Raw genomic sequence first — 27,133 nt, forward strand, 5'->3', positions numbered from 1 at the left:
TCCATGGTCAGCCTCAGTAAGAAGCTGAGATCCCTCATAAAATCCTCCAAAGCTAGTTACGAAAACTAAATCACCACTGATTCTAAAGACAGCCACAAAGCATTCTATAGCTATGTCAAGAATCTCAATGGCAACACTCAGATCTCCTTTGAGTTGCAGCACAATGGCACTAAATATACAGAACCAACTGATATTGCCAACATCCTGGCAGATAGGTTGAGTGCTAACTTTACCCCTCTCTCACCCCCTAAAGGGCCCATCTCTATACTGGAAGAATGCAAAGTTCCTGTAATCATGGCTGCACAGGTAAAAAAACACACTCTCCAAACCCAAGAACACAGCATCCATGGGACCTGACAACATCCCAGGCTGTGTTCTACATGAACTACAGAACGAACTGGCACCCCACCTAAGTACCATGTTCAATCATAGCCTCACTTCAGGCTTTGTGCCCACTGAATGGTGCACAGCAATGGTTATCCCCCTGGGAACTACCACCCATTACAGCCACACAACAAAATGCTGGAATATAAGAACTGTAGACAACAAACCAACCATTGAAAAAAACACTTTATAAAATGGCAAAGCTTTCGGGCATGCAGGTAGATATATACACCATAGTAGCATGCACACTCCACATGTATTTAGAGGGATTGTTAAAGCTTGGTTTATTAGAGCCAGTAGACTCAATACGGCTGACGCAACATTTCATACACAGTTAGATGAAATGTTGAATGAGTTTTTAAATAGTGGGTATGATTATGATATGTTGATGGAATTAAAGACTAGTACTATACAGAACAGAAAGACTACATGCAGACCATTTTTTAGGACTACTCAGACTGTTATTGAACACGCTCCTGATTTAATCAATGATATACCAAAGTTGGATAAATTTAGGTATGTTACTACATTTAGTAATAAAACATATTTGGTTAAACGTATTATTGAGAAGAATTGGACTGTGCTGATGTCGTCTCCTGAGATAAGAAATCTTTTGGGTAGTAAACCTTATTTTTCATATAGGAATATGAGAACTTTAAAAAGTAGATTATGTTATAAGGTCATTGTTCCCCTCTACTCATCACTCATTAGACCCATTATTGAGTACAACGCCTCTTTTGGTATGTACCTCACAAGACATTTTCAACAACTGGAAAGGCCACAGAAATACCTCACAAAGAGGATTACCAGCCTCAAATAGATGCTCTATGCAGACCGTCTGAAAACACTCCAGCTTTACTCAGTCGCATATCATCTACTCAGAGGTGATCTCTGCCTAACATACAAAGCTATGTCAAACCCAGAGCTGTTGGACATGTGCCATTTAAAGAAATCCCAATCCCTCCAACCTACATGCTCTGGGGACCTAAACCTTGTCACCACAATAAACAGAACATGCTGGAGGGATAGATTCCTATCTCAGAGACTTCCCATGCTCTAGATCAAACTACCTATCTATATCAAACAAAGCTCCTCATTAGCACTCTTCAAGAAAAATCTTGATGATTGGATGGGAGATAGGAAATTCACCCCAGGGATCACTTCTGTGGCTCTGCTTGACAGGGGCACAGGAAAATAATTTTCTTGAGTGGTGAAAGCCAGGGTACCATTTGGCTAGGCTTATATAGGCCCTATGGCCAATAGCCTAGTACCTACCTATGAACCTATATGGCAGCTTAGGTTAGGGGCTGACAATAAACCTGGTATTAAGGACTCAGTGAATATTAAATGTTTTCTAAAGAATAGAAGACTGAAGATTTTAAAATGAACTGTATATGTTATCTTATTAGATGTGTGCCTTTAAATGACTGTATTCCTTTTGCTAGTGCACTTTAAGTAATTGATTGTTTTATTAGGTAACTATTTTGATTTGATATATAAGGGGATGCTGCTGTGTGCATTTTATTTCATTCTGAAGAAGTCTTTTGAGATGAAAGTGATATTAAACTGTGTTTTTCGCTACTGCTGGTGGTTTCCTTCATTGTTCGGTCAGACTGGTGGGTTTGGTTTTTATTATATGTTAATAATTTTAGCCAAAAGTTAGGTACTGCATCTGGGCCTGGGGTTTTCCAATTAGAGGCTTTTCTTAACTTTGTTTCAGTCTCTCTAGATGTTACTTCATCCCATTTCATATCCTGTACCTTTAGACTTCTTATTCTTTCTTTAACTTCTTCTATCCATTTATCATCATTATGTTCCACAGGATCTTCTTAGTTAGGTCTCCAAAATGTACCTATTTTTTTTCTTTTTTGGTAGTCTTTTAATTCCTTTTTCCTTGTTTCCTAATAATCTATAAAACTTTTTTGGGTCATCAATAAATTGTGTATTTTATACTTTTCCTTTATATTTATCTGCATATTTTCTAAGTTTTTCTGCCTGTGTTGAAAATTTTAGTTTATTTCTGATAGTGCATGATAGATCCTGGTGTGTTCTAATACTGTGCACTGCTTTTATCTCATCTATTTTTCTTAGTATCTTTGTTGATCTATTCCCCCCTTTTATAGTCTTCAAACAGTGACACTTCTTGTTTTAACTGCTTTATAGTTGTCTTTATTTCTATGATAGTATTCGGTTTCTCCCCTTCCTTTCCCTCACTAGCTAGCTGGGTGAGGTTTACAATGGTGCCTGAGTGGGGGATAGTGTCAAATGCCTTGGCTAAGTCTAGGTAGTCTGTATGCACAGATTTTCCCTCATCCAGGGCCTTGGTGACTGTCTCAAAGAAGTCCACCAAGATTAACAGGTATGATCTCCCTTTGACAAATCCAAACTGAGTAGGGCCAAGTGTTTGGAGATTACCTATATATTTGTTGATAAGGTCCATGATGATTCACTCCATGACCTTGCAAATAAGGTTAGTCAGGCTAATAGGTCTGTAGTTCCTTGCGTCAGTGGAAGCATCACCTTTGTGGAGGGGAATAATGGGGGCCATTTTTCATTCACCTGGGATGAAGCCGGTGCTTAGACTATGATTGAAAAGAGTACCCAATGGTGTTGCTAATTCTTGTTGGAGCCCATGTAGAACACAGCCTGGGTTGTTATCCAGTCCCATAGATGCTGTGTTTTTGGCCTTAAAGAGGGCATTTATTTATTTATTTTATTTTATTTTATTTTACATTTGTTGACTGGGCTAGTCTAGCTGGATACATGTCCTTTTTCAGTAGAGGCCCGGGGAGAAAAGCTCCAAACAAAAAGAAAAGAAACACCATACATTTAACAGTGAATAGTAAATAGCATAACATAGAGACAAAATAGTTAGAGAAAAACAGTGTGCTTACATATTGGTTAAATAACAATCACATAATTGTATAGATAATCTGAAGATAGTTTACGTTGTGGGGTTGAGAGGTTAAGTTAGTAAAATCTGGGATAGGGAAGAGTCAATGGTGGATTAAGACAATTGAGGTTAGTCTGGTTTAGGACATGGGCATGACCAGTGGGACTTGAAGAATTCTTTGAGGTGATTTTTGAATTGATTAATCGAGGTCATGAGTCTTAGGTTATTTGGTAGGGAATTCCAGAGCTTTCCGATGGAGTTGGCATAGAGGGCTTCACCTCCTGAGTTATTAGATTTAATGGTTACCTCTTTAGAGATACAAGGTAAGGAACAAGTGGTAGAGATATCATGGGGTATGTGTGGCTGGGACAAGGGAGTGACGTTTTCACAGAACTTGTTGGCCAACAGGTTAGCTATGTCCACAGGATCAGTATATGTGGTATCATTAACTACCAGTTGGGTACAAATCTGGGCTTTTCCTTTTAGGTTGCAGATGTTACTAAAGAATACCTTATGGTTGTCCTACCTTTTGGAAGCTAATTTGGATTTATAGTTTCCTTTGCAGGACTTCACACAACGTCTTATTTTCTTCTTTAAGCTGAGGGGGGAGTGTTTCCAGTTTAGGGCTCACTTCCTCTTACTCTTAGACAGCAATTTATTCCCCTTAATGTAAAGCCTGTTAATGGCAGTTGTCCACCAGGCAGGTTTGCTCTTCCTTGAGGAACTTGTTTTGGTCCTATCAGGTATTGCGGAAGTAATGCAATTAAACAGGTCTTTGTGTAAAACACTGGTGTAGAACTCAGCATAGTTGCTAGTTCCTTCTGAGGGGGGAGGTGCAGTGAAACTATTTATACCATCCTGTATGAGGTTATAATCTGCTTTGGAGAAGTTTTTTAGTTTAGTTGCTGCTAGCTGGGGGTCAGGTGTGATAGTTACTTCAAAGAAACTGATTTGTGGTCAAATCTCACCAGGGAAGTCTTCACAGTGGGGATGCTACAGTGGTCCCCCATATTGGTAAGCACTAGATCCAGGATACTGGCACCCCTTGTGGGGGTGTCAACCAGGTGGCCCAGGGCATTAGAGTTAACAAAGTCAGAGAACCTTTGGGCAAGTGAGTTTGAGGACGAGTAATTTACCCAGTCAATAAATGGGTAGTTAAAGTCACCCAAAACCATGGTGTTTGGATGTATCTGGATAGACTCAAGTATAGCCAAATAGGCAGAGTAAGTGTCCTGATTCATGGAAGGGGTCCTGTAGCTGGCAATGACTTGAACAGGTGTCCTGCCAACAGTTAATTTCACCTGAAGTATTTCCAGGGAATCATATTGTTTAACCAATCTGGAGCTGTATTTAAAATTGAGGAATATTGAAACACTGCCTTCTTTAGTTTCCAAGCCTTCAGTTTGTAGTCTGAAAATGTGGAAAGAGCTGTAACCCGGTATGGTTGGGGTGCTCTCTACAGCCTTGAACCACATCTTTGTGACTGCACAAATGTATGCATCTTCCAAGGTGAGGACTGCTTCCAGTAAGTGCAGTTTCAAGTTAAGACTCCTAGCGTTTAGCACCATAACCTTAAGGTTTTTAGATGGAGTGTTTATGTTAGGAATTTTGTCCTTGACACACTGCTAAAAAGGCACTATGGGGGTTGCAAAAACCTTAGCCAGTAGCCGAAATCCCAGTGGTGACAGATGAAGACCATTTCTGGCAAAGCATATTCTCCCGATACAGTCATGACCTCTGAAACCTTGTTAAAAAAGAAAACAGCCAACTCTAAAATCTTTCCTCCTGGATAACATATACACACCTTTTAGAAAGATAAAACAAAAGAGTAGGCAGTGTTGCAATGATATATAAAATTCCCCTATATATAATCCCTTCTACATAGGAAACACCACAATTTAATAATGCAGAAATCCTGATATCTTTTATCAAAATCAGCAACAGAAAAACAATTTTCATCCCAACTATTTATATCACACCAGGTAAAACCATTACAACTGCAAATATATTTCCCCTGGCTATCCTAACAGACCTAATATGAAACTCTAATACTAGGTGATTTAAATGTAGACTGGCAGCTTATAACTGCTAACATCCTAGCTGAATCTATAAATATTATCTTCACAGTTTCATAGAATTAATCATAGCTGCCAATAGAATACATAAAAGAACAGGATAACAATCAACTTTAGGTTTGATATTAACTAATAAACCTAACAAAGAAAGAGAACTGAATGCCTTCCAGACAGTCTGATGACCATTCACCAACTTGTATAACCAGAAGCTTTAACATGCTAGACAGGCAAATCATATCAACCAATTTTGTAGTACAACAAATTTAATAAAAACATCTTCTTTATAACTGGACAATATTACTGTACATGCCCCTGGGCTGTAAAATTATAAATGAATTTGCTCAAGTACGTAGAAAAAAAGCCATATCCAACTCCCACACAATGGTTAACAAAGGAAACAAAAAAATGATGCTGCAATGGGACAATTATTTAAGCAGCTTATGAGCCTTATAAAATACTGTAGGAGAGAGGACAAACAAACATATTACAATAATCTGCAATGAAAACATCAAAATAATCCTAAACTCTTCTGAGCATCCTTAAATACGTTATTATAATCAGGCCAAACTACTAGTCCCCCCCCCACTACTACCAACAATATTGACTCAATTGGAGTCATCCAAGATGGCTGCACACTGGTCAACAGTTTGATTTCAGCTCTGCTAGTGAGAAAAAAGAAACTGAGGGATAACGCCCAGAAACTCTTCAAGTTTTAGTCAATTCAGTTATTGTCTTGTAAATATACTGCCAGGATGCCAGCTAAGAAGAATCAAGAGCAGCGGCGGTTAAACAAGGTTAAACTATTTGGGCCATCTAAATTCCACTCTTCCAATTTTCCCTTAAAACTACCTTCCTCGAGCTGTACTGCTGATCTAACCAGCATATCCTATAACTGAAAAGTTCATCTCTACTTGATTCCCAAGTAGACTATTCTCTATCTGTAAAGCCTAGCACTTACTCCTACAGTACTTGCACCTTGATAAAGCACTCTTATTATAGATAGTACCCCACCAGCCTAAAACCCACTTCCCCCGGAGTCCTTTGAAAGTCTCTTTATCTACTACTTCTAGTATGTCGAGGGATCAGTTGCTAGTGTCCTCTCCAGCTCAACTGGTGAACCTGGGAATATTGAGGCAATGTTACAACTGCCTCATGTACACAGACAATCCTCTCCTTCTCCCACAAAACACAAATACATGCGAGAGATGCAACTATACGGCCAAACTGGAGGCTGAGCTCTCTCAACATAGGACTGGCAAGACCAGACAGGAGGAGAAGGTAACCACACACAATACATACCCAGTCACACATGGTACCATCACAACTTCAAATCATACACATACTCACACAAAGACATACTCGGAGGCTCTGATCAAAAATTTACCAAAACAGCAGAGGCCACCAAAGCAGACACCCAAACAACTACCACCTCACGACCCAACACATGCAACACATAGACCACACAGTCAGAGTGTCAAACAGTCACAGCCCTTAAGGCCAAACAAAATGCCAGACACACTTGTCATTGGTGATTCCATAGTCAGACACACTGACGTCCCGCTCACCAGACTGAGTAAAGAGAAGGTCACAGTAAGCTGCCTGTCAGGCGCTAGAATCCGCCACATAACGCAAGCACTCAGGTCTCTCAACAGCAGGTACAAGTACGACTCAGTCATTGTCCACGCTGGTGTCAACGACCTGAGACGGACCTCCTTGGACTACATGAAAAGGGACATCGAGGAGCTCTCTGATTATGTAGCCCAGGCAGGTATGACCCTGACCTTGAGCAGTATCCTACCTTCACCTAGAATGATGCCACAATACAGTGATAAGATGATCAGCTTTAATAATTGGCTTAAATTCTGGTGTCATTCAAAGGGGATCCAATGTCTGTCTGCCTGGGATGACATGCTGGACAAGCCACGCTGCTTTGCAAGGGACGGCTTGCACCTGTCACCCTGGGCTTCCGGATATTGGCAAAGGCTCTTGCCACCCCATAGTGCCTTTTTAGGCAAGGCTCAAATTCTAAACCTACCACCCTAGAACACCAAAAGGAAAAAACTAAGGGTAATGCTGCTCAATGCCAGAAGTCTCAATCTCAAGATGCACGCACTCGAGGCCCTTCTCAATATGGAGAACATCGATGTCTGTGCTGTGACAGAAACCTGGTTCAAGGCTCCTGAGAGCACCCCAGCACTAACAGGTTTCACCTCATATCATGCGTTCCGGCCCCAAAATCCGGACAACACCAAGAAAGGAGGGGGTGTCCATATTCATAAAGGACACCCACACCTCAAGGTTGGTGGCAACGCATGATGCATCGGAGACCATCCAGGTGCAATTAACCATAGGCAAGACTGCTCTGCAATTTGTAGCATGTTACAGGCCACCCTCTCAAACTCAGGAACCTCACATGGCCTTCCTGAAAACATTGGAGGATAAATGTATCTCCAAACACCATCATACTAGGTGACTTTAACTACCCTAATATAGACTGGGAACACTACTCAAGCCCGAACACTCTAACCCAAAGATTCCTGGAGTTCATAAACTCAAATGCCATGGAACAACTAGTCACCATCCCCACAAGAGGAGAAAACATACTTGATCTCATCATCACGAACATGGGATCAAAATGTTCAACACCGGAAGTATACCCCTCACTGGTGAGATCAGATCATAAACTAATCTCGCTGGAGGTCCTCATCCCGCCCCCACCTGAAACAAAAAGACCACAGTGAAAAACTTCTCAAAAGCCGATTTCACACTTCTAAAAACTAGTGTGGTCTCCTTTAAGGCCCCTGAGCCAGTGGTAAACATTACTCAAACCGCTGAATCACTTACAAATGCCTTCTACCAGCACCTACAGGACTGCATGGATCAGGCAATCCCAAACAAAACTAAGACTCTCTGTACCAAAGGCAAGCGTCCAGTCTGGTGGACCCCAGCCATAAACAAGCTCTACAACAAAAGGAGGAAGCTACTACAAGATAGAGCAAAATCCTTGAAAGGTAAGACAACTTTGATCATTATAAGTAAAAAACCAAGAGCTCTCATAAAATCATCCAAGGCAAATTTTGAGAGAAAAATCGCCAAGGACTCTAAAGAGAATCATAAGGCCTTCTTTAGCTATGTTAGAAACCTAGGAGGAAACTCCCAGATATGCTCAGAATTAGTTCAAAATGATGTGAAAATTACTGAACCTACACACATTGCCAACATACTGGCTGACAGGTTCAGTGCAAACTTCTCCCCTCCCCAAAAGGAGAGATATCTATTCCAGAGGATTGTAGCCCCCAAACATCTCCAACGCCCAGGTGAGAACTGCCCTCACTAAGGCAAAAACACAGCATCCATGGGACCGGATGGTGTCCCCGGCTGTGTGCTTCATGAACTCAATGAGGAATTAAACCCACAGTTAGGACAGCTGTTTAATCTTAGCCTCACCTCAGGATACGTACCCAAGGAGTGGCGCACGGCGACTGTGGTCCCACTTCATAAGGGCGGTGCCTCCACAGACCCTGGAAATTACCGCCCCATTAGCTTGACAAGCCTTATCTGCAAAGCCATGGAGAGGATCATAATGGAACTCATAAATAAAGACATAGGGAACTTACAGACTTTGGATCCAACTCAGTTTGGCTTTGTCAAAGGCAGATCCTGCCTCTTAAACTTGGTTGACTTTTTCGAGACAGTCACCAAGGCCATTGATGAGGAAAGGCAGTCCATACAGCCTACCTCGACCTGGCAAAGGCCTTCGACACAATACCCCACTCAGGTATCATCGAAAAACTCATCAGCTTGAATGTAAACCCATACATCACAAGATGGGTTGCAAACTGGCTAAGTGACAGAACCCACAGGGTCAGAGTTGCTGGAGCCATGTCAGACTCAAAGCCTGTCACAAGTGGTGTCCCACAGGGCTCAGTCCTGGGTCCACTCTTGTTCGGCATCTACTTTTCTGAAGTACAAGCAAACACAGGAGGGTTATGGCTGACAAAGTTTGCAGATGACTGCAAACTGGGCGCCATAGTCGAAACACATCTGACACAGATATCCTCCAGAAGGGCCTCACAGAAATGGATAACTGGTGCCAGAGCCATGGCCTGAAGTTAAACGCCAAAAAATGCATAGTCATACCCTTTGGGAAAAACAAGGCTACCCCTAGCTACCATATAGGTGGCAATCCACTGAGCACAGAAAAAGTCATCAGAGATCTGGGGACCCAGGTTGACAGTAGCCTTTCGTTTGACACTCATGTTGCTAAAGTAGTTAGGAAAACCTTCTATATCACCCACCTGATCATGAAGGGATTCACATCTAGATCAAGGGAGGTCATCGTTCCCCTGTACTCATCACTTATTAGACCTATGATTGAGTACAATGCCCCGTTCGGAATGTATCTGACCAGACACCTGCTGCAGCTTGAAAGGCCCCAAAAGTTCCTCACCAAAAGGATAAAGGGTCTCAAAAATATGTCTTATGCTGCCCGACTGAAAGAACTCCAGCTCTATTCAGTCTCATACCGCTTGCTCAGAGGTGACCTGTGCCTGACATATAAGGCCATGTCAAACCCAGATTTGATGAATATGCTTCACCTCAAAAATCTAGATCCCTCAGAACCACAAGGGCGGAGACTTAAACCTTGACACGGTTATAAATAGAACGTGCTGGAGGGACAGATTCATCACCCAGAGACTCCCTATGCTGTGGAACAAAATCCCGGTACATGTGAGGCAGAGCACCTCTCTGGTCTTGTTCAAGAGGAATCTTGACCAATGGATGGGAGATTGCAGATATACCCCAGGGATTACTTCAGCGTCACTGCTTGACAGAGGCACAGCAAAATGATAGGCATAGTTTTTATTCAAATTAAAGGGGTGGCGAAAGCCACATAACTATGGGCTAGGCTTATAAATGCCCTTGGGCAGATAGCCTAGTATGAACCTATGAACCTATGAACCTATGAACCTAGAGACCCTGAAAGAAAATTACTTTTAAAGGTAAAGAGAAAACACTGGTCAGGAAGAATCCTGCACCTGTTCAGGAAAATGCAGTTCAAGCTCCAGCTTTGGTACAAGATATATCTTCCAGTAATTTAAAGGAAAAATATAAGTCAAATGTGATCAGAGCTGATTAAAATTAATAAAACAAAATAAACAAAACATTGAAGGAGTATATCAAGTTGAATAACAAAAGGCTGGAAAAATGGAAGAAGCTTTAAACAGCTATTCAGATGAACTGGTAAAATTGCAAAAATCAGAGGTTGAAATGAATAAAAGGCTTAAAAACTTTTAAAACTGGAAACAATAGGAGTCAGCAGCACAAAATGAGTATTAAAACTGTTTAATATAAGCGCTTTCGGCTCGGACTATTCCAAGCCTTCTTCAGACAAAACAGTTGAACACTGACAGCCAAAATTTAAATACTAACGTCAATTGAGACCTTAATTAATCATTAAAGTGCTAGTGCTTTACAAATATATCTTAAAACACCAAAAGAAAAAATCAATTGTTTACAAAACAGTTAATAAAAATGTATTAATATTTATATGTGTAATAAAAATCAAACACATAATAAAATATCAAATATATACAGTATATAAAATATATAGAAAATATATATATACAGTATATAATAACAGTATACAATAAATAGGGTTAAATTACAAAAAGTCTTATATATTAATAGTTGTAACATGGCATTTTTATATAAAGTGTATATAACAAATATATATGTAAATGTACATAAATAAATAAATAAAAATATGTATACACATTATAAAGCTTTCTCTAGCATATTATCTTTTTAATGCCAGGAGTTTTAATACACATTTAATAGAGAGAGCTTCATTCAATCCTGGGAAAGCTTGGGCATTTGTGACAATTTGCCACTTCAACTCATCTAACTCTAATAGCAACTGCCAAGGGCCTCCTCTAATATCTAATGTTCTCTGCTGCAAAATTATAAATTTAAAAAAATGAGTTGAATTATGATTTATATGTTTGGCTAAGGCATTGTTAAGATCTTTTTTATGAATTGCGTTACAATGCTCATATATTCGTTATTTGAATTTGCGTTCCGTTTTGCCGATGTAAAAGGCATCGCACGTTTGACATAAAGCTGCATATGTAACTGCCTTAGTATCACAATTGAATTTACAATTAAGGTGGTATTTAATACCATTGATGTTACAGGAATTGGCAACTAAAATGTGTTTACATTGTGGACAAAAGCCACATTTAAACATGCCTTTAATCCTGGAATGTGTATGGCATATGTTATTTTTCTTTTCTAAAATATTTTTGAGGTTCAACCCACGTTTATAACTTATTTTGGGTTTATTCCCTAGTGATTTTAAAAGTGTTTCATTGCTACTAATTATGGCCCAATTTTTATATAAGATATTCTTAATGAGGTCAGAATCGGTTGAATACATATGCGAAAAACTGGTCTGGTATGACACTTTAGTTGATGTAGTGACAGTAATAGAATTATTGATTGTTACTTCTAAATCTAAATTACTATCAACTACTATTTGATTTGAATTCTGTTCGAATATTTTGTAAGAATTCAGTAATGGGATAAAGTATCCATTGGCTCTTTTTTGTTGAACTACCAGCCTTAACGCTGTAATAATGTTATTAGGATAACCTCTATTCAAAAACATTTTTTCTAATAGGTTGCATTCGTGTTCAAAATCCGTGTCATCTGATATCATTCGCCAATACAGTGATGGCATATTGGGAGCATTCACATCTTTTCCATGACTCATTATTTCAACACAATGTCTATTGGTACACTAGGTACCAAGATGACATGTTTTGCATATGGACAGGCGACGATAGTGACATTCCAGCATTTATTGACAATATATCTAAGACTACATCATTTTTGGAATTCACCTATACTATTGGCACTGATTCCATCAATTGTCTAGATATTTTATTGGAGAAGGATAAACCCAATCATTGTTTTAAAAGCAATATCTATAGGAAGCCAACCTATTCTAATAGTTTTTTGCATTATACTAGTTGTCATCCTCACCATCAAAAACGTGCCGTAATTAAGGGCCAGATGGTGAGAGCAGCGAGAATGATATCAGATGACACGGATTTTGAACACAAATGCAACCTATTAGAAAAAATGTTTTTGAATAGAGGTTATCCTAATAACATTATTACAGCGTTAAGGCTGGAAGTTCAACAAAAAAGAGCCAATGGATACTTTATCCCATTACTGAATTCTTACAAAATATTCGAACAGAATTCAAATCAAATAGTAGTTGATAGTAATTTAGATTTAGAAGTAACAATCAATAATTCTATTACTGTCACTACATCAACTAAAGTGTCATACCAGACCAGTTTTTCGCATATGTATTCAACCGATTCTGAACTTATTAAGAATATCAAATATAAAAATTGGGCCATAATTAGTAGCAATGAAACACTTTTAAAATCACTAGGGAATAAACCCAAAATAAGTTATAAACTTGGGTTGAACCTCAAAAATATTTTAGAAAAGAAAAATAACATATGCCATACACATTCCAGGATTAAAGGCATGTTTAAATGTGGCTTTTGTCCACAATGTAAACACATTTTAGTTGCCAATTCCTGTAACATCAATGGTATTAAATACCACCTTAATTGTAAATTCAATTGTGATACTAAGGCAGTTACATATGCAGCTTTATGTCAAACGTGCGATGCCTTTTACATCGGCAAAACGGAACGCAAATTCAAACAACGAATATATGAGCATTGTAACGCAATTCATAAAAAAGATCTTAACAATGCCTTAGCCAAACATATAAATCATAATTCAACTCATTTTTTTAAATTTATAATTTTGCAGCAGAGAACATTAGATATTAGAGGAGGCCCTTGGCAGTTGCTATTAGAGTTAGATGAGCTGAAGTGGCAAATTGTCACAAATGCCCAAGCTTTCCCAGGATTGAATGAAGCTCTCTCTATTAAATGTGTATTAAAACTCCTGGCATTAAAAAGATAATATGCTAGAGAAAGCTTTATAATGTGTATACATATTTTTATTTATTTATTTATGTACATTTACATATATATTTGTTATATACACTTTATATAAAAATGCCATGTTACAACTATTAATATATAAGACTTTTTGTAATTTAACCCTATTTATTGTATACTGTTATTATATACTGTATATATATATTTTCTATATATTTTATATACTGTATATATTTGATATTTTATTATGTGTTTGATTGTTATTACACATATAAATATTAATACATTTTTATTAACTGTTTTGTAAACAATTGGTTTTTTCTTTTGGTGTTTTAAGATATATTTGTAAAGCACTAGCACTTTAATGATTAATTAAGGTCTCAATTGACGTTAGTATTTAAATTTTGGCTGTCAGTGTTCAACTGTTTTGTCTGAAGAAGGCTTGGAATAGTCCAAGCCGAAAGCGCTTATATTAAACAGTTTTAATACTCATTTTGTGCTGCTGACTCCTATTGTTTCCAGTTTTAAAAGTTTTTAGTCGTTTTTGGAGTTTTTGTCGATGAATAAAAGGCTTGCTGAGTATGAGACTGCTCAAAAAAACTTTAAAAAAATGGTAGCATTACAAGACAGATCACCTAAAAAAATGAGATTTTCTGCTGTTACAAGAGAAACTGGAAGGAACAATCTGTATTAATTTTATGAAAGCACAAATAAACAACTGGGCTGGTATTACTCACAAGGACTTGTTAATTGAAAGGGCACATTATATGCCTGCTCCAAACCTGGCTATAACAAAGGAGCCAAGACTTGTATTAGAAAGGATGTAATCATACCAGCCAAAAGAGTTGATCCTGCCACAAATGTAACAAAAGGGCAAAGTATTAAAAATCTGAGAAAGTAGAGTGTTTGTGGAAAATGATTATTCACTATACACCAGGCAGCAAAGAAGCAAATGTATCCCTGAAATTAGAAAATGTAGAGAGGCAGGTGTGAGATTCAAGCTGCTATACACAGCTGACTTCAGAATATATTTCCTGGAGGATCAGTCATTTTTTGGTGCAGAACATGTTAAGGAGAAAATACAAACATTTGCCCAACAAAAAGTGAGCTTTCAAACAGAAGGTGAATATGTTTCTCACTCTTCTGATGATAAAGCTTCTAGAAATATTTTCCAATACTCCAAAGGGAAATGCTTGAGACAGAAAAAAAAAAAACACAGGACCTGACTAAAAGAATCAGGTGTACCTTGGACTTGAACTGGAGTCTGGGGGTTGGAAGATAGAGATGAACAGGAAGAAGACCAGCGATATTGACATTAGTGAATAAATGTGAGACTTTAAAGCACCCATCACTTTTGTGAAATATGATTTTATAAGAAAAAGTGGAAAGATTGGACTTTGAATTTCTTAAGCTTGTTGGTGGACTGAAATGCATATGCCCCATTTCATGTCATAAATATTTAAAAAGACACAGAGGGGAAGAAGGAAGAAAAAAGAAAAGGAAAGTAACTGTAAGTGAATCACGTTTTGCTCTTAACAGTATTTATATGGGACACCTCATGATACAAATTGCATGCTACAAAATAAAGTGTTTTCCATTATTGCTGTATGTGTTAAAGATACTAAAGAAAACAAGTGCCTTTTCTTCTTCTTTTATAGTATTAAGAAATGTATGCATTACAATGTAAAAAGAGAAGAAAGGATGAACAAAATTACATGCAGGTTAATATGTTGTAATCTTGAATTGACAGGGTATGGCTTGTGGTGCAAAAGTGCATAGGTTATAATATATGTAGAGTTGAGATGTTCTCCCTCACTTTTGCATAGGTGAATGTCTGGATTAAGCCCTTTGGCTTAATCTAATAACACATTTTTTGTGCAAGGAAGTAAATAGGTGGACAATGAATGTAATGAATTGTTTCCTTTGGCTAATAAATGTTTTGTTTAAGTAGAGAGTTTTGCAGAGTGTACATTTCATATTTCTATTTCCATGGAAGACACGCTGACTATAGTAAGATGCAATAAAAGCCAGAACACTTTTTATGGCTAAAGGTTAAAGTTTTCTGAAAGCATATAAGATGTAAGATGTTTTTCACATCTGGGAGGGGAATAAAGATAAGACAAGAACACACAGCAATTAGTGTAAGTAGAAGCACAGGTGGTAACATGCATATTAGCATGGATAACCTTAATTTTAGGATAGATTATGCCTGTGTGTGCAGCTGTCAGCTTGGGAAAGTTATTTCTATAATAAGGGTTAAAGTTCATTATTTGCAGATGTACATAGTTTTGTAAGTTTGTTTTAAGTTAGGTTGTAGGGGTTCTCTGTTTTTTTTTTGTTGTTGTTGTTTTTTGCCATAGGATCAAATGGAGATGACAAGAAAAAAAGTGTATAAGAGATTAGCCTGCCAAACATTAGTGGGCACATAATTACATGTAACAAAAAACTTAAAATAGACATTTAAAAAGCTGTCATATGTAATAAGTGGGAATAATAACTTTGTATTATAATATCTACAATAAACATATTATTTTGGAAGTGAATGACCCTAGAGGTGTAGACAATAAGGTAACAGTACTGACTTATATTAAGAAAAGAGGAGAGCAAATAGTAATGATACAGGATACACATTTGGAAAGAAGTGAACATGTAGAAGAAAAGATTTCTGGATGGATATTCAGCAGAATATTAGGGAAAGGATAAGGGTAGCACTGGAACTAATTGCTAGAAGAGCTCAAATAGTGACAGAAGAGGGAAAAAGTAAAGGTAGATTTGTGATAGAAAGGGGCTACTGGCAAGGGAGGCATATTATGCTGGAATGTATTGATATTCCATCTAAAACTGCTATTATGGAGCTTAAGAAAAAAAATGAGAAAAAAAATAGATTTCAGCAGGGAATATTACATAGAGGTTGGGACTTGAACTCAGTTTGCAACAATGAGGATGTATCTGGGGACCTAGAAAGAAAAACATAGTAAAAGAGGGTAGACCTCTGAAGGAATTTATGAAACTATTTGGTAAGGAGGATGTGGATTCAATAGTTGGAACTCAAGAAAGAATTAGCATATTATTCTCCAAGGTCCAATAACTGAGCTATACTAGACAGAGAGTGTATTTCTCATGAATATGTGCATTTCATTGAAAGCTTCAGCATACATCCAACAACTATTTCAGATCATGCTCCAGTAACAACTGAGATAAAAATGCAGGGTAATGAAGTAAAAATAAGACACTGGTGCTTACCTACTTACCTGTTAAAAAGAGAGGAATTTAAAAAATGGGTAGTAGAAATATTTGACAGCTATTAGGGAAGGTAGACATTTCTTCAGAAGTTATAGCTAATCTTCTTCTTCTTCTTCTTCTTCTTCTTTCGGCTTTTCCCAGTTAGGGGTCACCACAGCAGATCACCTGTCTGCTCATGATTGGCAGTGGAGTTTTATGGTGTCGAGTTGCCAGCCCGGCACCCAACCTTCCACAGAAGGCACACACATGCACACACTCACACCTAGGGCCAATTTAGAGTGTCCAATCCACCTACAGCATGTCTTTGGGATGTGGGAGGAAACCAGAGCACCCGGAGGAAACCCACGCAACCACAGGGAGACATGCAGACTCCACACAGAAGGCACCCCAGCTGAGAATCAAACCGGAGAACCTCTTGCTGTGAGGCGACAACACTAACTGCTGCACCACTGCGGCCTCCCCAGACGTTATGAGTGGAATAAAATGAAAGTGCAGTTTAAGAAATAGGGTAGAAATAAAATAAAAAGTGATATGGTTAAGAACAAACACAGGAACATAAGTTATTTAGAGGAGATGACAAAAGTTGAAGTATTACAGAATAAGGGGGATCTTACACAATAAGAACAGGTGCAACTGCAGAGTGATAAAGAGAAAATAAGGGAGTATCTGGATATTATGCATAAGTGTAGAACAATTGCTTTTAAGCAACTGTTTTTTGATAACTCTGGAGCACAAAAACTCTTAATGACTTAGGCAATAGAAAGTTGGAAGGGTTGTTGCCAAACTTAAGGACCATATAACAAGAAAAATAACCAGAAATCCTGTAGAGGTTTTAAAAATATCTTGGAAATTTTATGAAAATTTGTATAAATCAAAGAAATGTGGAAATCAAGAAAAAAGTACAAATAGAAATATTTGTGGAAAATATTTAATATGCCATAGTTAGAGGTAGATGAGGTTCAACAATTAACAGTTAAGATTCCTAGATAAAAACTAAGACATATAATAAATCTGCAGGAATGTCCTTAGGAAAAGATGGTATCCCTGTGGAAAGTTTGGAAGCTAGGATGGAAGAAAGTGATAAAGATTTTGAAGGGTTTTTAGCAGTATTTTAAAGGAAGGGGAACAACAGCATCCTGGAAGAAAGTTGTGGTGGCTGTAAATACCTAAATATGGTAAAGTATTTATGTCTAAAAGAATGGCAAAGGTATTGTCAAAACTGACTGATAGATATGGATCAATGTTGTTTTGTGGAGGGGTGCAAGCATTTCACAGCATGAGTGTGAGGCTAGCATCATAGGCAAGGTCTTTACCTCACAGACACAAATTAAAGGGTTTGATTTTGACCTATGGTGTATTGGCTACACTTGTAATAATCTGTAGACTGATAGCCTAATATTTACCTAGGAGTAGATCAATGATCCAGAGGGTAGACGAATATAAGAAAATACCGCTGTTGTTGGTGGGTCTTTATACAGAGAATGCATTCAACGGAGTAAGATGGGATTTTGAGTAGGGCAATAGAAACATTTGCATTCCCTGATACAACATTAAGGTTAATTTGGAGGATATATGAGGGATCAACGGCAAGAATTAAAGTTGGGGGGTTTTCTCTCATTTGTTTTGTATGAATACTGAAACTAAGCAAGGATGACCTCTTTCCCTTGTGTTATTTGCATAATATTAAGAGCCATGGGCAAAGAAAATAAGGGACTCAGAATTTCAAGCCCTTAATTTGTATGGTAATCAAAATGTTAGCTCTTTTTTCAGATGATATTATTTTGTACCTAATGGGAAAAGGATATCTCAGTGATGTAGAACTTTCTGTTTCAAGTTTTTTCAGATATAGTATTTATGCAGGAAAACAAATGATATAGCTGTAAACTATATACCCACACAAAAACTGGTTCTGCAATACCCATATTTGTGGGCCCATGATAAAGTGAAATATTTAGAAGTATGGGTTTAAAGGTATTCTGTTATGGCATCTGAAGATATGATTGAAGAGATGAAACAAAAGATAATACAAAAGCTGAGAAACTGGAAGCTCTTATTTATGAATATGGAGAGCAAGATACAAGCAGTGAAAATATTTTAGTCCCTTTAATTTTGTATACTGGTCAAGCATATTTTATCAACCAGAGGAGAAGTTGTGGACAACAACAAATAGGTTCATAGGGTGGTACTAGGCTATCAGCCCTAGGGCCTATACAAGCCTAGCCTTAACAATTCTCTGGCTATTTCTTCCCACAGTAGTTACTTCCCTGGACCCCTGTCTAGCAGGCCAACTGACTTGATGCCCGGGGTGAATTTCCTATCTCCCATCCAGTCATCAAGGTTCCTTTTGAAGAGGGCCAAAGAGCCGCTCTGCTTGACATGTTTGGGCAGTCTATTCCAGAGTCTGGGGAGTCTCTGGGTCAGGAACCTATCCCTCCAGCATGTTTTGTTCATTGTGATGACAAGGTTTAGATCCCTGGAGTGTGTGGCTCTGAGGGATTTGGATTTCTTTAAGTGTAGCATGTCCAACAGCTCTGGGTTTGACATGGAATTGTATGTTAAGCAGAGATTGCCTCTGAGTAGACGATATGCGACAGAGTATAGGTGGAGTTTTTTTAGATGGTCAGCACAGGACATCTGCTTTAGGCCTGTGATTCTTTTAGTGGGGTTAGATTAGTACTAGGCTAATTACCCTTGTGGGCATTTTAAGCCTAGCCAATTACCCCATATGAGAATCAAACCCTGCACATTGTGTCTGCAAGTTAAACACCTTAACCATTATACCAAGGATTTTATTGGGGGGGGGCAATGGACAAAGGGGATAAGTTGATCCTTCCAAAAGAGCTAGGTGGTTTAGGTTTACCTGATTTGAAGGGATATTTTACAGCTATACAGTTAAGGCACTTATGCATTACACAAGCCGAAAACTATAATTCATAGTGAAAAGGGATGGACTGAAGGCTACAGACTGCCTTCCTTGTCAGGGAATATTAGAGTACAGTTAAAGAGAAAGGAATGAGGGAATCCTAAGTGAAAAAATTACCCTGGTAGAGTTTTTAGTTTTATCTAAAACAGATGCTGCTGTTAAAAAATGGATACTTAGTAGGACATCTAATGTATTGCTATAACTATAGGAATCAATCAGAGGAGGTTAAAAAGATTGGGAAGAGAGATTGGATAAGTAATTTATAAGGAAACAATGGGAAGACATATGTATGGTTCCTAAATATGCAAAAAGTATAGACGATTTAGGATTTTTGCTTGGAAGCATTTGCATAGGTATTTTGTACCCCAGGCAGACTCCAAAAAAATTCTTCAGGTAGACAGCAAATGCTGGGGGTGTAATGGGGAAGTAAGAGGTACCTGGGAACATATGTCTTGGGAGTGTAATGAGTTGGCAGGGTTTAACAATTCCCTATAGAACACTCTGTTAGAAATATTGGGTGGGCAAATGGGTGTAACTAAGGAAATTGTGTTTTTTTGTTTGTTTGTTTTTTTTTAGCTGGGATACAAGACCTGAATTTCCTAGATATAGTAAGGCCTTGTTAAGTGTAATTCTTGTCCCTGCCAAAAAAAGGAATTGGCAGAAAATGAAACTCAGAGTCTAAACTAAGTGCACCTGAACTACTGAATTTTTTACGGAGATAAAAGAACTGGAAGAGGGATCTACAGAAAAGGATATGTGCAAACTACATAGAAAAATGGAAATTGAGGCAACAATATATGCAAAATAATCTTTTGTATGAGGATTACGGTTTAAGGGAAGACAAGAATTGAGCAATTCATGTAATGCTGGATTGATGATTGTGATGTGTAATGTGTATAACTGTAAAGATGTAAAAATGGTTTGTTTTCTTTTATATAAACATATGTCTGCCTATGTCTTAAGTGCTAATTTAGTAAAAGTGTTAAAAAAACAATATTGACTCAATTCACACTCAATTTAACAGCTACTTTATATAGGTAATACAATGACTCTTAAACAAATCATACTGCTATCCAACTTTTACTCACTGCAACATGCCCTAACCGCCCACACCCCTTTAATTTCATCATTCTGCTAATCTCTACCATTAGAAAGCAGCTATCTTAGTTAAAGCCAACCTACTTAGCATATAACCAACTTCAATCTGAGTAACTAAAATCGGATGCATATGCCACAGCTTTCCCTGTCTCCATTTTGATAAGTGAGTTCATATCCAAAAATATGTTCCAGCTGTTTGGAAAAAATCATATTATACTCTTACATAAAAGAGGTATACTAACCAACCCCAACAACTATTCTTTCTCCACTATCAAAAATCCTGAAAAGATGCATCAACTCACAGTTTATCATCTTAATGTGAACAACCTTCTGTACAAACTCAGCACAGATTTAGAACCAATGTTAATATAAGAACTGGTCTCATACATTTTACTAACACTATAAACTAGCAAAGGATTAAGAGAAAACTCATACCCTCCATGTTCTTCTGACCTGTTAAAAGCATTTGACATGAAATCACACCAACAATTACTTACTGAAGTGTAATCTGCTGTCTAAATCTCCTAGTCCTCCCTTATATAGTTTCTCTGACATTTACCTCTAAGGAAACAAACAGTTAAATGGTAGTAAGAATATTCACCCTTCTTCCGTTACCATAGGGGTCCCACAATGCTCTGTTGTTCAACATCTTTGTAAATAAACTCCATACTGCTGCACACATTGCTAGCATACAATATGCAGATGACTCAGCATTAATATGTATAGACCCAACAATATCTGAACTCCATGAAATCTTTCAAACTTCCTTCCTTTCTCCTGAAACATGGTAAAAAAAATCTAATTTACTCCTCAGTCCTAATAAAACCAAACTTACGGTCTTCACAGCCAAACAGCATCATAGCCAAAAACAATCTTTCGTGATTACATCATTGAATAACACCAGACTTGAAACAGTAACCAACACTAATGTTCTTGGTTTTGTAATAGATGCCAACCTTAAGTTTGACCAACATATTTTACAAAACATTCAAAAAGCGCACTAAAGGCTAGGACCCTTTTTAGGACCAGACAATCCCTGAATGACAGTGCAAGAAAAAAGCTCATCACCAACCTGCTTAGTGCCAGCCCTCATATGCATCACCTGTCATAACAAATATAGGCATGACACTTAAATCCAAGCTTGCTTCATGTTATGACAAAATAGCAAAATCCTCTACAAATGTCCTAGAGAGAACCCTCCACTATCATCATTAAGTTAGCTCAACTGGCTTGAATTAAACAACTATATATCATATTCGTAGCTTTATACTGTACACAAACTAATCTATAATCCAGAAGAATACCCAGGTCTGCAAAAGATCCTTCTGCAATACTTACCCACAAGGGACATCCTCTGAAGTACACAATCATTATTAATCACTTATACTCCTACCTGCATTAACATACCTTGGTTCTTTTTCCTAATACCTCCTCCTTTCTAATCTGGCAATTCCCAGCTCTCTGAGACAATTTCATGTATGCAGTTCTACTTAAACATCTTTCTCTTTCATTTAACTCTTTCAGCTCTCTACTACACTCCTTCACCTAGATTTTAGACATTTTCTTTTCTTCCACACGATTTCTCTACCTTTACTCATACTATATCTATCTCTGTATCAAGATTAATACATCCTAATCCCACAATATAATGAATGAAATCCACAAGAAAAATCTAGCCCACCACACGCATGTTTCAGCCTTCTTATGGCCTCATCAGCACAGCATAAGTGGACTGTTTCACTAACCCTTAGAAACACAGGGTTGTACCCAGCTGATGTCCACAACCATTAGGGTGTCTGCATGACTACAGCTAGTGAGATTTGATTTTACTGGCTTGAATTTGTCCATAACAGACTTAAAAAGAAAAAAGTCATGGGCATTCAGAGCTGTCACATAGATGAGACACCTTATGTCCTTAAGGAGTCATTTGCATATATCCCATGTGCTTCTAATACAAGAGGTTTAAGGAATCACACAGGGGAAACACTAGCTTGGCTAGATTTTTCTTGTAGTTTTTATTGATTAGTTTGTTTGCCTGACCTTTTTACTCATTGTTTTAGTATAATATAATGAAGCCCAAGAACAGCACAATGCTGCTAAGGCTTTAGGGCTAAACAGCTACTTGTACACTATCTTTCATCTACTGAAGCAAACTTCCACACTGATAATGTACTTTACTGAAAACAGCATTCCAACATACCTACACCTCAAATGTTCTATCACTGTGAATAGTACTATCTCATTTCTGTTATTACAGAGACTGCATCTCTCCTAAACTCTAAAGGCATATTGTAAATTTAATAAAGCATGTTGATATAATGCAAATGTGTAAATATCAGTGATGGTATGATACAATTTCAAGCATGTATATACCTATGATGGAGTTTTTCTTCTCAGACCTCCACTGAAAATGGGCTTTGCAAAGTTAGACTAGCCTGGTCAGCAAAGACAACTGCCTAAATAAATAATGAAATATTAAAAACCAACAGGAAGCAGGACATTAATCTGAGGCTGCCTGTGGTGAAGATGATCTTCAGGTACAAACGACTGTATCTTTTGGTGACATTTAAGCAGTGTGGGCATCATTAGTCAGTGGTAACAAATGTTTTCCTAGTTTTACTGCTCTCTGATTCATCAAGGGCTTGGGTAGACTTTTCTTGACTAAAATTAAACATGGATTGATGATTTAGTTTCCCAATCTCATTTCCTGCAGCCTGATGTCAAATCTTAAACATTTGCTTTGTGGATTTATAGGGATTATAGACCATAATGACTGCTTGCAGAGTGTGTTCAGGTCAATAAATGAGAGATGGCTTCTTCATTCTAAGTGGATGTGATGTATCATCTGAAAATGACTGGATTTCAACCAATACATAATAATGGGGTCTATATTATATCATTGCACACTTACAAAAGTGAAAGATAATTAATTGACCCCATGTAAGCGAAAGTTTACAATGTCAAAACCTCAGAAATCACTGTTCCAAAAAAAAAAAAAAAACTTTAAAACATTACATATTGTGGGGGGGCTTCACCCCCCCACACACACCCCAACATGGGGGGCTGTGCCCCCCACAACCCCCTACTTAAATATACCAACTCTGAGATCACACTACAGTGCCGAAAATGGCAAAGTAACAGAAGCGGACAAGCAAATTATTTCCCAGGGAAAGAATTTGCTTAAAAGCCACTTTGCTATTTTGCCTTTTCATTCTTTTACATTCGATTAAAGATGCTTCGACAAAATGTGTCTGTGATCACGTAATAGAAACCCTAATAATGGGTACCTACATCTGTTTTTTTGCAAACATTTTTCATACTTGATTAAATTTATATCCTAGGTTGACTTATTTACATTTTTTTTACAAATATATGGGAAGGTGTGCCTAGAAGTGTACAGGATTGAGTGAAATAGGGTCTCTAGCATGTAAGGGATGCTAATGAAGTTAAGAGCATTCTAGTCCTTCCAATGCCACTTCAATTTAAGCTTAGGACTTGAAGACTGAGTTTTATAGTGAGATATTCAAGTACAACAGTAAAGGCTTGTAGAATGGAACACTCATAGCAATTATTCAGATTGTCTGCATACTTCAGAGATTAATAATAGTATTCTAAACTTTATAGAGGATAATCGGGGATACGTCTTTCTTCTGTTTGTGTTTGATATTGAGAGATGTAATTCCATCCCCAACTGAATTCTTTTGAACAAAGTCAATAAGCTTGAAGAGGTAGAATAAACTCAATTTGATGACAATGTACTGCTCTCGGCCTCTTCACTGACCTCCAGCAGAATGTATTCAAACAGAGAATGTTGCATTTGCTTTTTTTTTTTTTTTTTTTTAACTCTGCAGTAGGTTGCTGTGTTTTACCAAAGTTGTTCTAATCAGTGGTTGTATAGCACTGATGTGTTTACTATAATTGGTCCCACATTTTTGTCTCTCTGTCCCAACTTATTTCTCTTTTGGTTTGAGGCTGTGAGAGCACATCAACAAGTCTGGAGAGCTGATATTTTTCTTAAAGTGTCTGTTAAATGTTATGAGCTCCCATTTCATACATCCATTCCTATGTATCAAGAATGTCTATTGTAAAAGGGTGGGGGGTACACTAATTAGAAACTGTGTTGCTAGATCCTGGGGTAGTTTAACCCTCCAGATAAGATGAATTCCTATGCTTTACATCTGGGCTTCTAACCAGGATTGCTAAATTAATGATACTGCTAGAATGACTAAAGATTTAAGAGGTATACTCATACCTTTGAGAATATTTGCATAAAATATGAACAAAAGCATATCCAGATTTAATAAGTGCAATGGACAGTATATGGTATGCATTTTAAAGTATGTATTTTCTTAGTCTTTGAGGTGTTACTGACATACTGACATACAAGCTATTAAGCTGTCAAGAATGTTTTTAGTATGATGTAGCCATTTATGAGTTGTGTGGGTGTTGCTTTTTCTTGTGACTGACATGAAATGTTATTTTAAGAGTGCTTTCAATAAACTTTAAATTGCAAATTTTAAGCAGAACCTGTTTCTCTTGGTTTTAACTGAGTGACATTGGGGAATAACACTTTGATCAAGTTATGGCACTACTTTTTATCAATGCATTTTCTGTACATTGTTAGTAATAACCTATACCATAATGGTCTAAAGAGGGTTTGTGGGCATTTTATTCACTAATATGAAATAATTAACACCATTTTATATAGTTATGAATTTAATACTTAAATGTTGTTTCCCATAGCTGGAAGAAGATGGAGAAATATTCTATACCTTAGATGATGGGAACACAAGATTTGCTGACCTAATCCAACTTGTGGAGTTTTACCAGCTGAATAAAGGTGTATTACCCTGCAGATTAAAACACAACTGCATCAAAATTGCACTTTAATTAAAAGACGTTACAAATGCACATACTATGAACACCTACAACAATGAACAGATTTTTCAGTGAAATATAAAATACAGAACAATGAAACACCATGGATCATTTTCATTCAAAGAAATATGGGTCATTTGGACTGATGAACCCAAAGCTTTACAATAATGTCATACTATAACTGATGACAAGGCCTCCAATATGGATGTGTTTGTACTTTCTATGTCATGGCACTACAGGTAGAAACTGTGTGATACTACACTGTGCAACTCTTAAAAAGTACATTATTGAAGACAAAGTACTTATAGCTAAAAATTATAGTAACACTGCATAATTACAGATATTTGCTGAAATGGCATGAAAATTCTGTTTCTCATACAGAAAAGATACAACTTTGGGAATTAAGTGATGGGATTCTACTTTAAAAATAAACCATTTCAGTTTTAGGATTATTAGAACAATTAAAATCACCCAAGAGCTCTTTGGAAAGAATTGTATTATTGTTAAAGTGCCACGTAATACACCAAAACACTTTAATATTACAGCTACTGTATTTTGCAGCACTCGTGGCTGCTTTGATTTGTATATATAATGAATTTTGCACTATATAGGTCCTCAGTATTACTTTCTCAGCTTTTATACTTTTCATAAATACTACTGTAATGCTTTTACAGATGACCAAAATTGTTGCTATGAAAAGGTCTGTAATTCTGCATGGCATACATCTGGTTTGTTTATACAGTGATTGCATTTCACAAGCAGCTGATTTTCTAATGGGAAATGATTAATTTCTGCCTCATAATAAAGTAAAATTATGTAGTAATCTCTTTCTAAATAATAATAATACTGAGTTACATAAATGTAATTTCTGATAAATATTTCTCTCAAGTTTCTTCTCTAAATGAACAGATAAGATAATTAGTGTACACATTTTGAAATATATCCGGAGAAAATATCAAACCATTTTTCATGTTTATACAGATTTCATTGCTGTGGCTTCTTCCAAGGTATCAGCTACAACCCAGTTAACCTTAAGTAACACATTTTTGCATTAAATGTTTCCATTTATATGCAGATATGATTACTGTTACGTAAAAGTTATATGAAAACATGCATTAAGAATTAATATTATAGATTTTATGTCAACACATTTGTATGCACTTTGAAATAAAGAAATAGTTTATACTGTATCTATTAGCATTCTGACTGCAGTTTATTAGAAATTATTTTTGTTATATAATCCCAGATATGCACATTTTAAGGCTTTAATTCAGCTGACATAATTTGAATTCCATTAACAGAGTAATATTTAAATATATCTGTCAGTATGTGAAATGGCACCCCCATTCTATGTACACCCAGTCATGCACTGAGCAGTGACTTTGACCTGTCTATGTTATGTTATTGATCAGTATATTTCAGACATTCCATCCCAACCTGATAGAAAACTGAACTCCAAGTTAACGTGTACCTGTCCTCTAACCTACAAAGCACTCTAAATCAGACGGTCTGCATTATGTCCCTTGCCCTCTGTATCAGGCAGAGCTGGTACTTCTCTCTGTATCAGGCAGAGCTGGTACTTCTCTCTGTATCAGGCATAGCTGGTACTTCTCTCTGTATCAGGCAGAGCTGGTACTTCTCTCTG

At 37.2% G+C, this 27,133-nt stretch overlaps 1 protein-coding gene across 2 annotated transcripts in view; it reads left to right on the forward strand.

Moving 5' to 3' along the window:
- The window catches only part of GRB14 (growth factor receptor bound protein 14), a 1,680,298-nt gene extending 1,653,623 nt beyond the window's left edge, over positions 1 to 26,675 (forward strand). For both annotated transcript variants that reach the window (XM_044074833.1, XM_044074832.1), the window contains exon 13: positions 25,354 to 26,675. In XM_044074833.1, the coding sequence (XP_043930768.1) occupies positions 25,354 to 25,500 (147 nt within the window). In that variant the 3' untranslated portion in view covers positions 25,501 to 26,675. The remainder of the gene's footprint in view (positions 1 to 25,353) is intronic.
- The last annotated feature ends 458 nt before the right edge of the window (positions 26,676 to 27,133 follow it).

Source organism: Protopterus annectens, chromosome 6.part0, assembly GCF_019279795.1.
Source record: "Protopterus annectens isolate FY-2018-M chromosome 6.part0, PAN1.0, whole genome shotgun sequence".
NCBI lineage: Eukaryota > Metazoa > Chordata > Ceratodontiformes > Protopteridae > Protopterus > Protopterus annectens.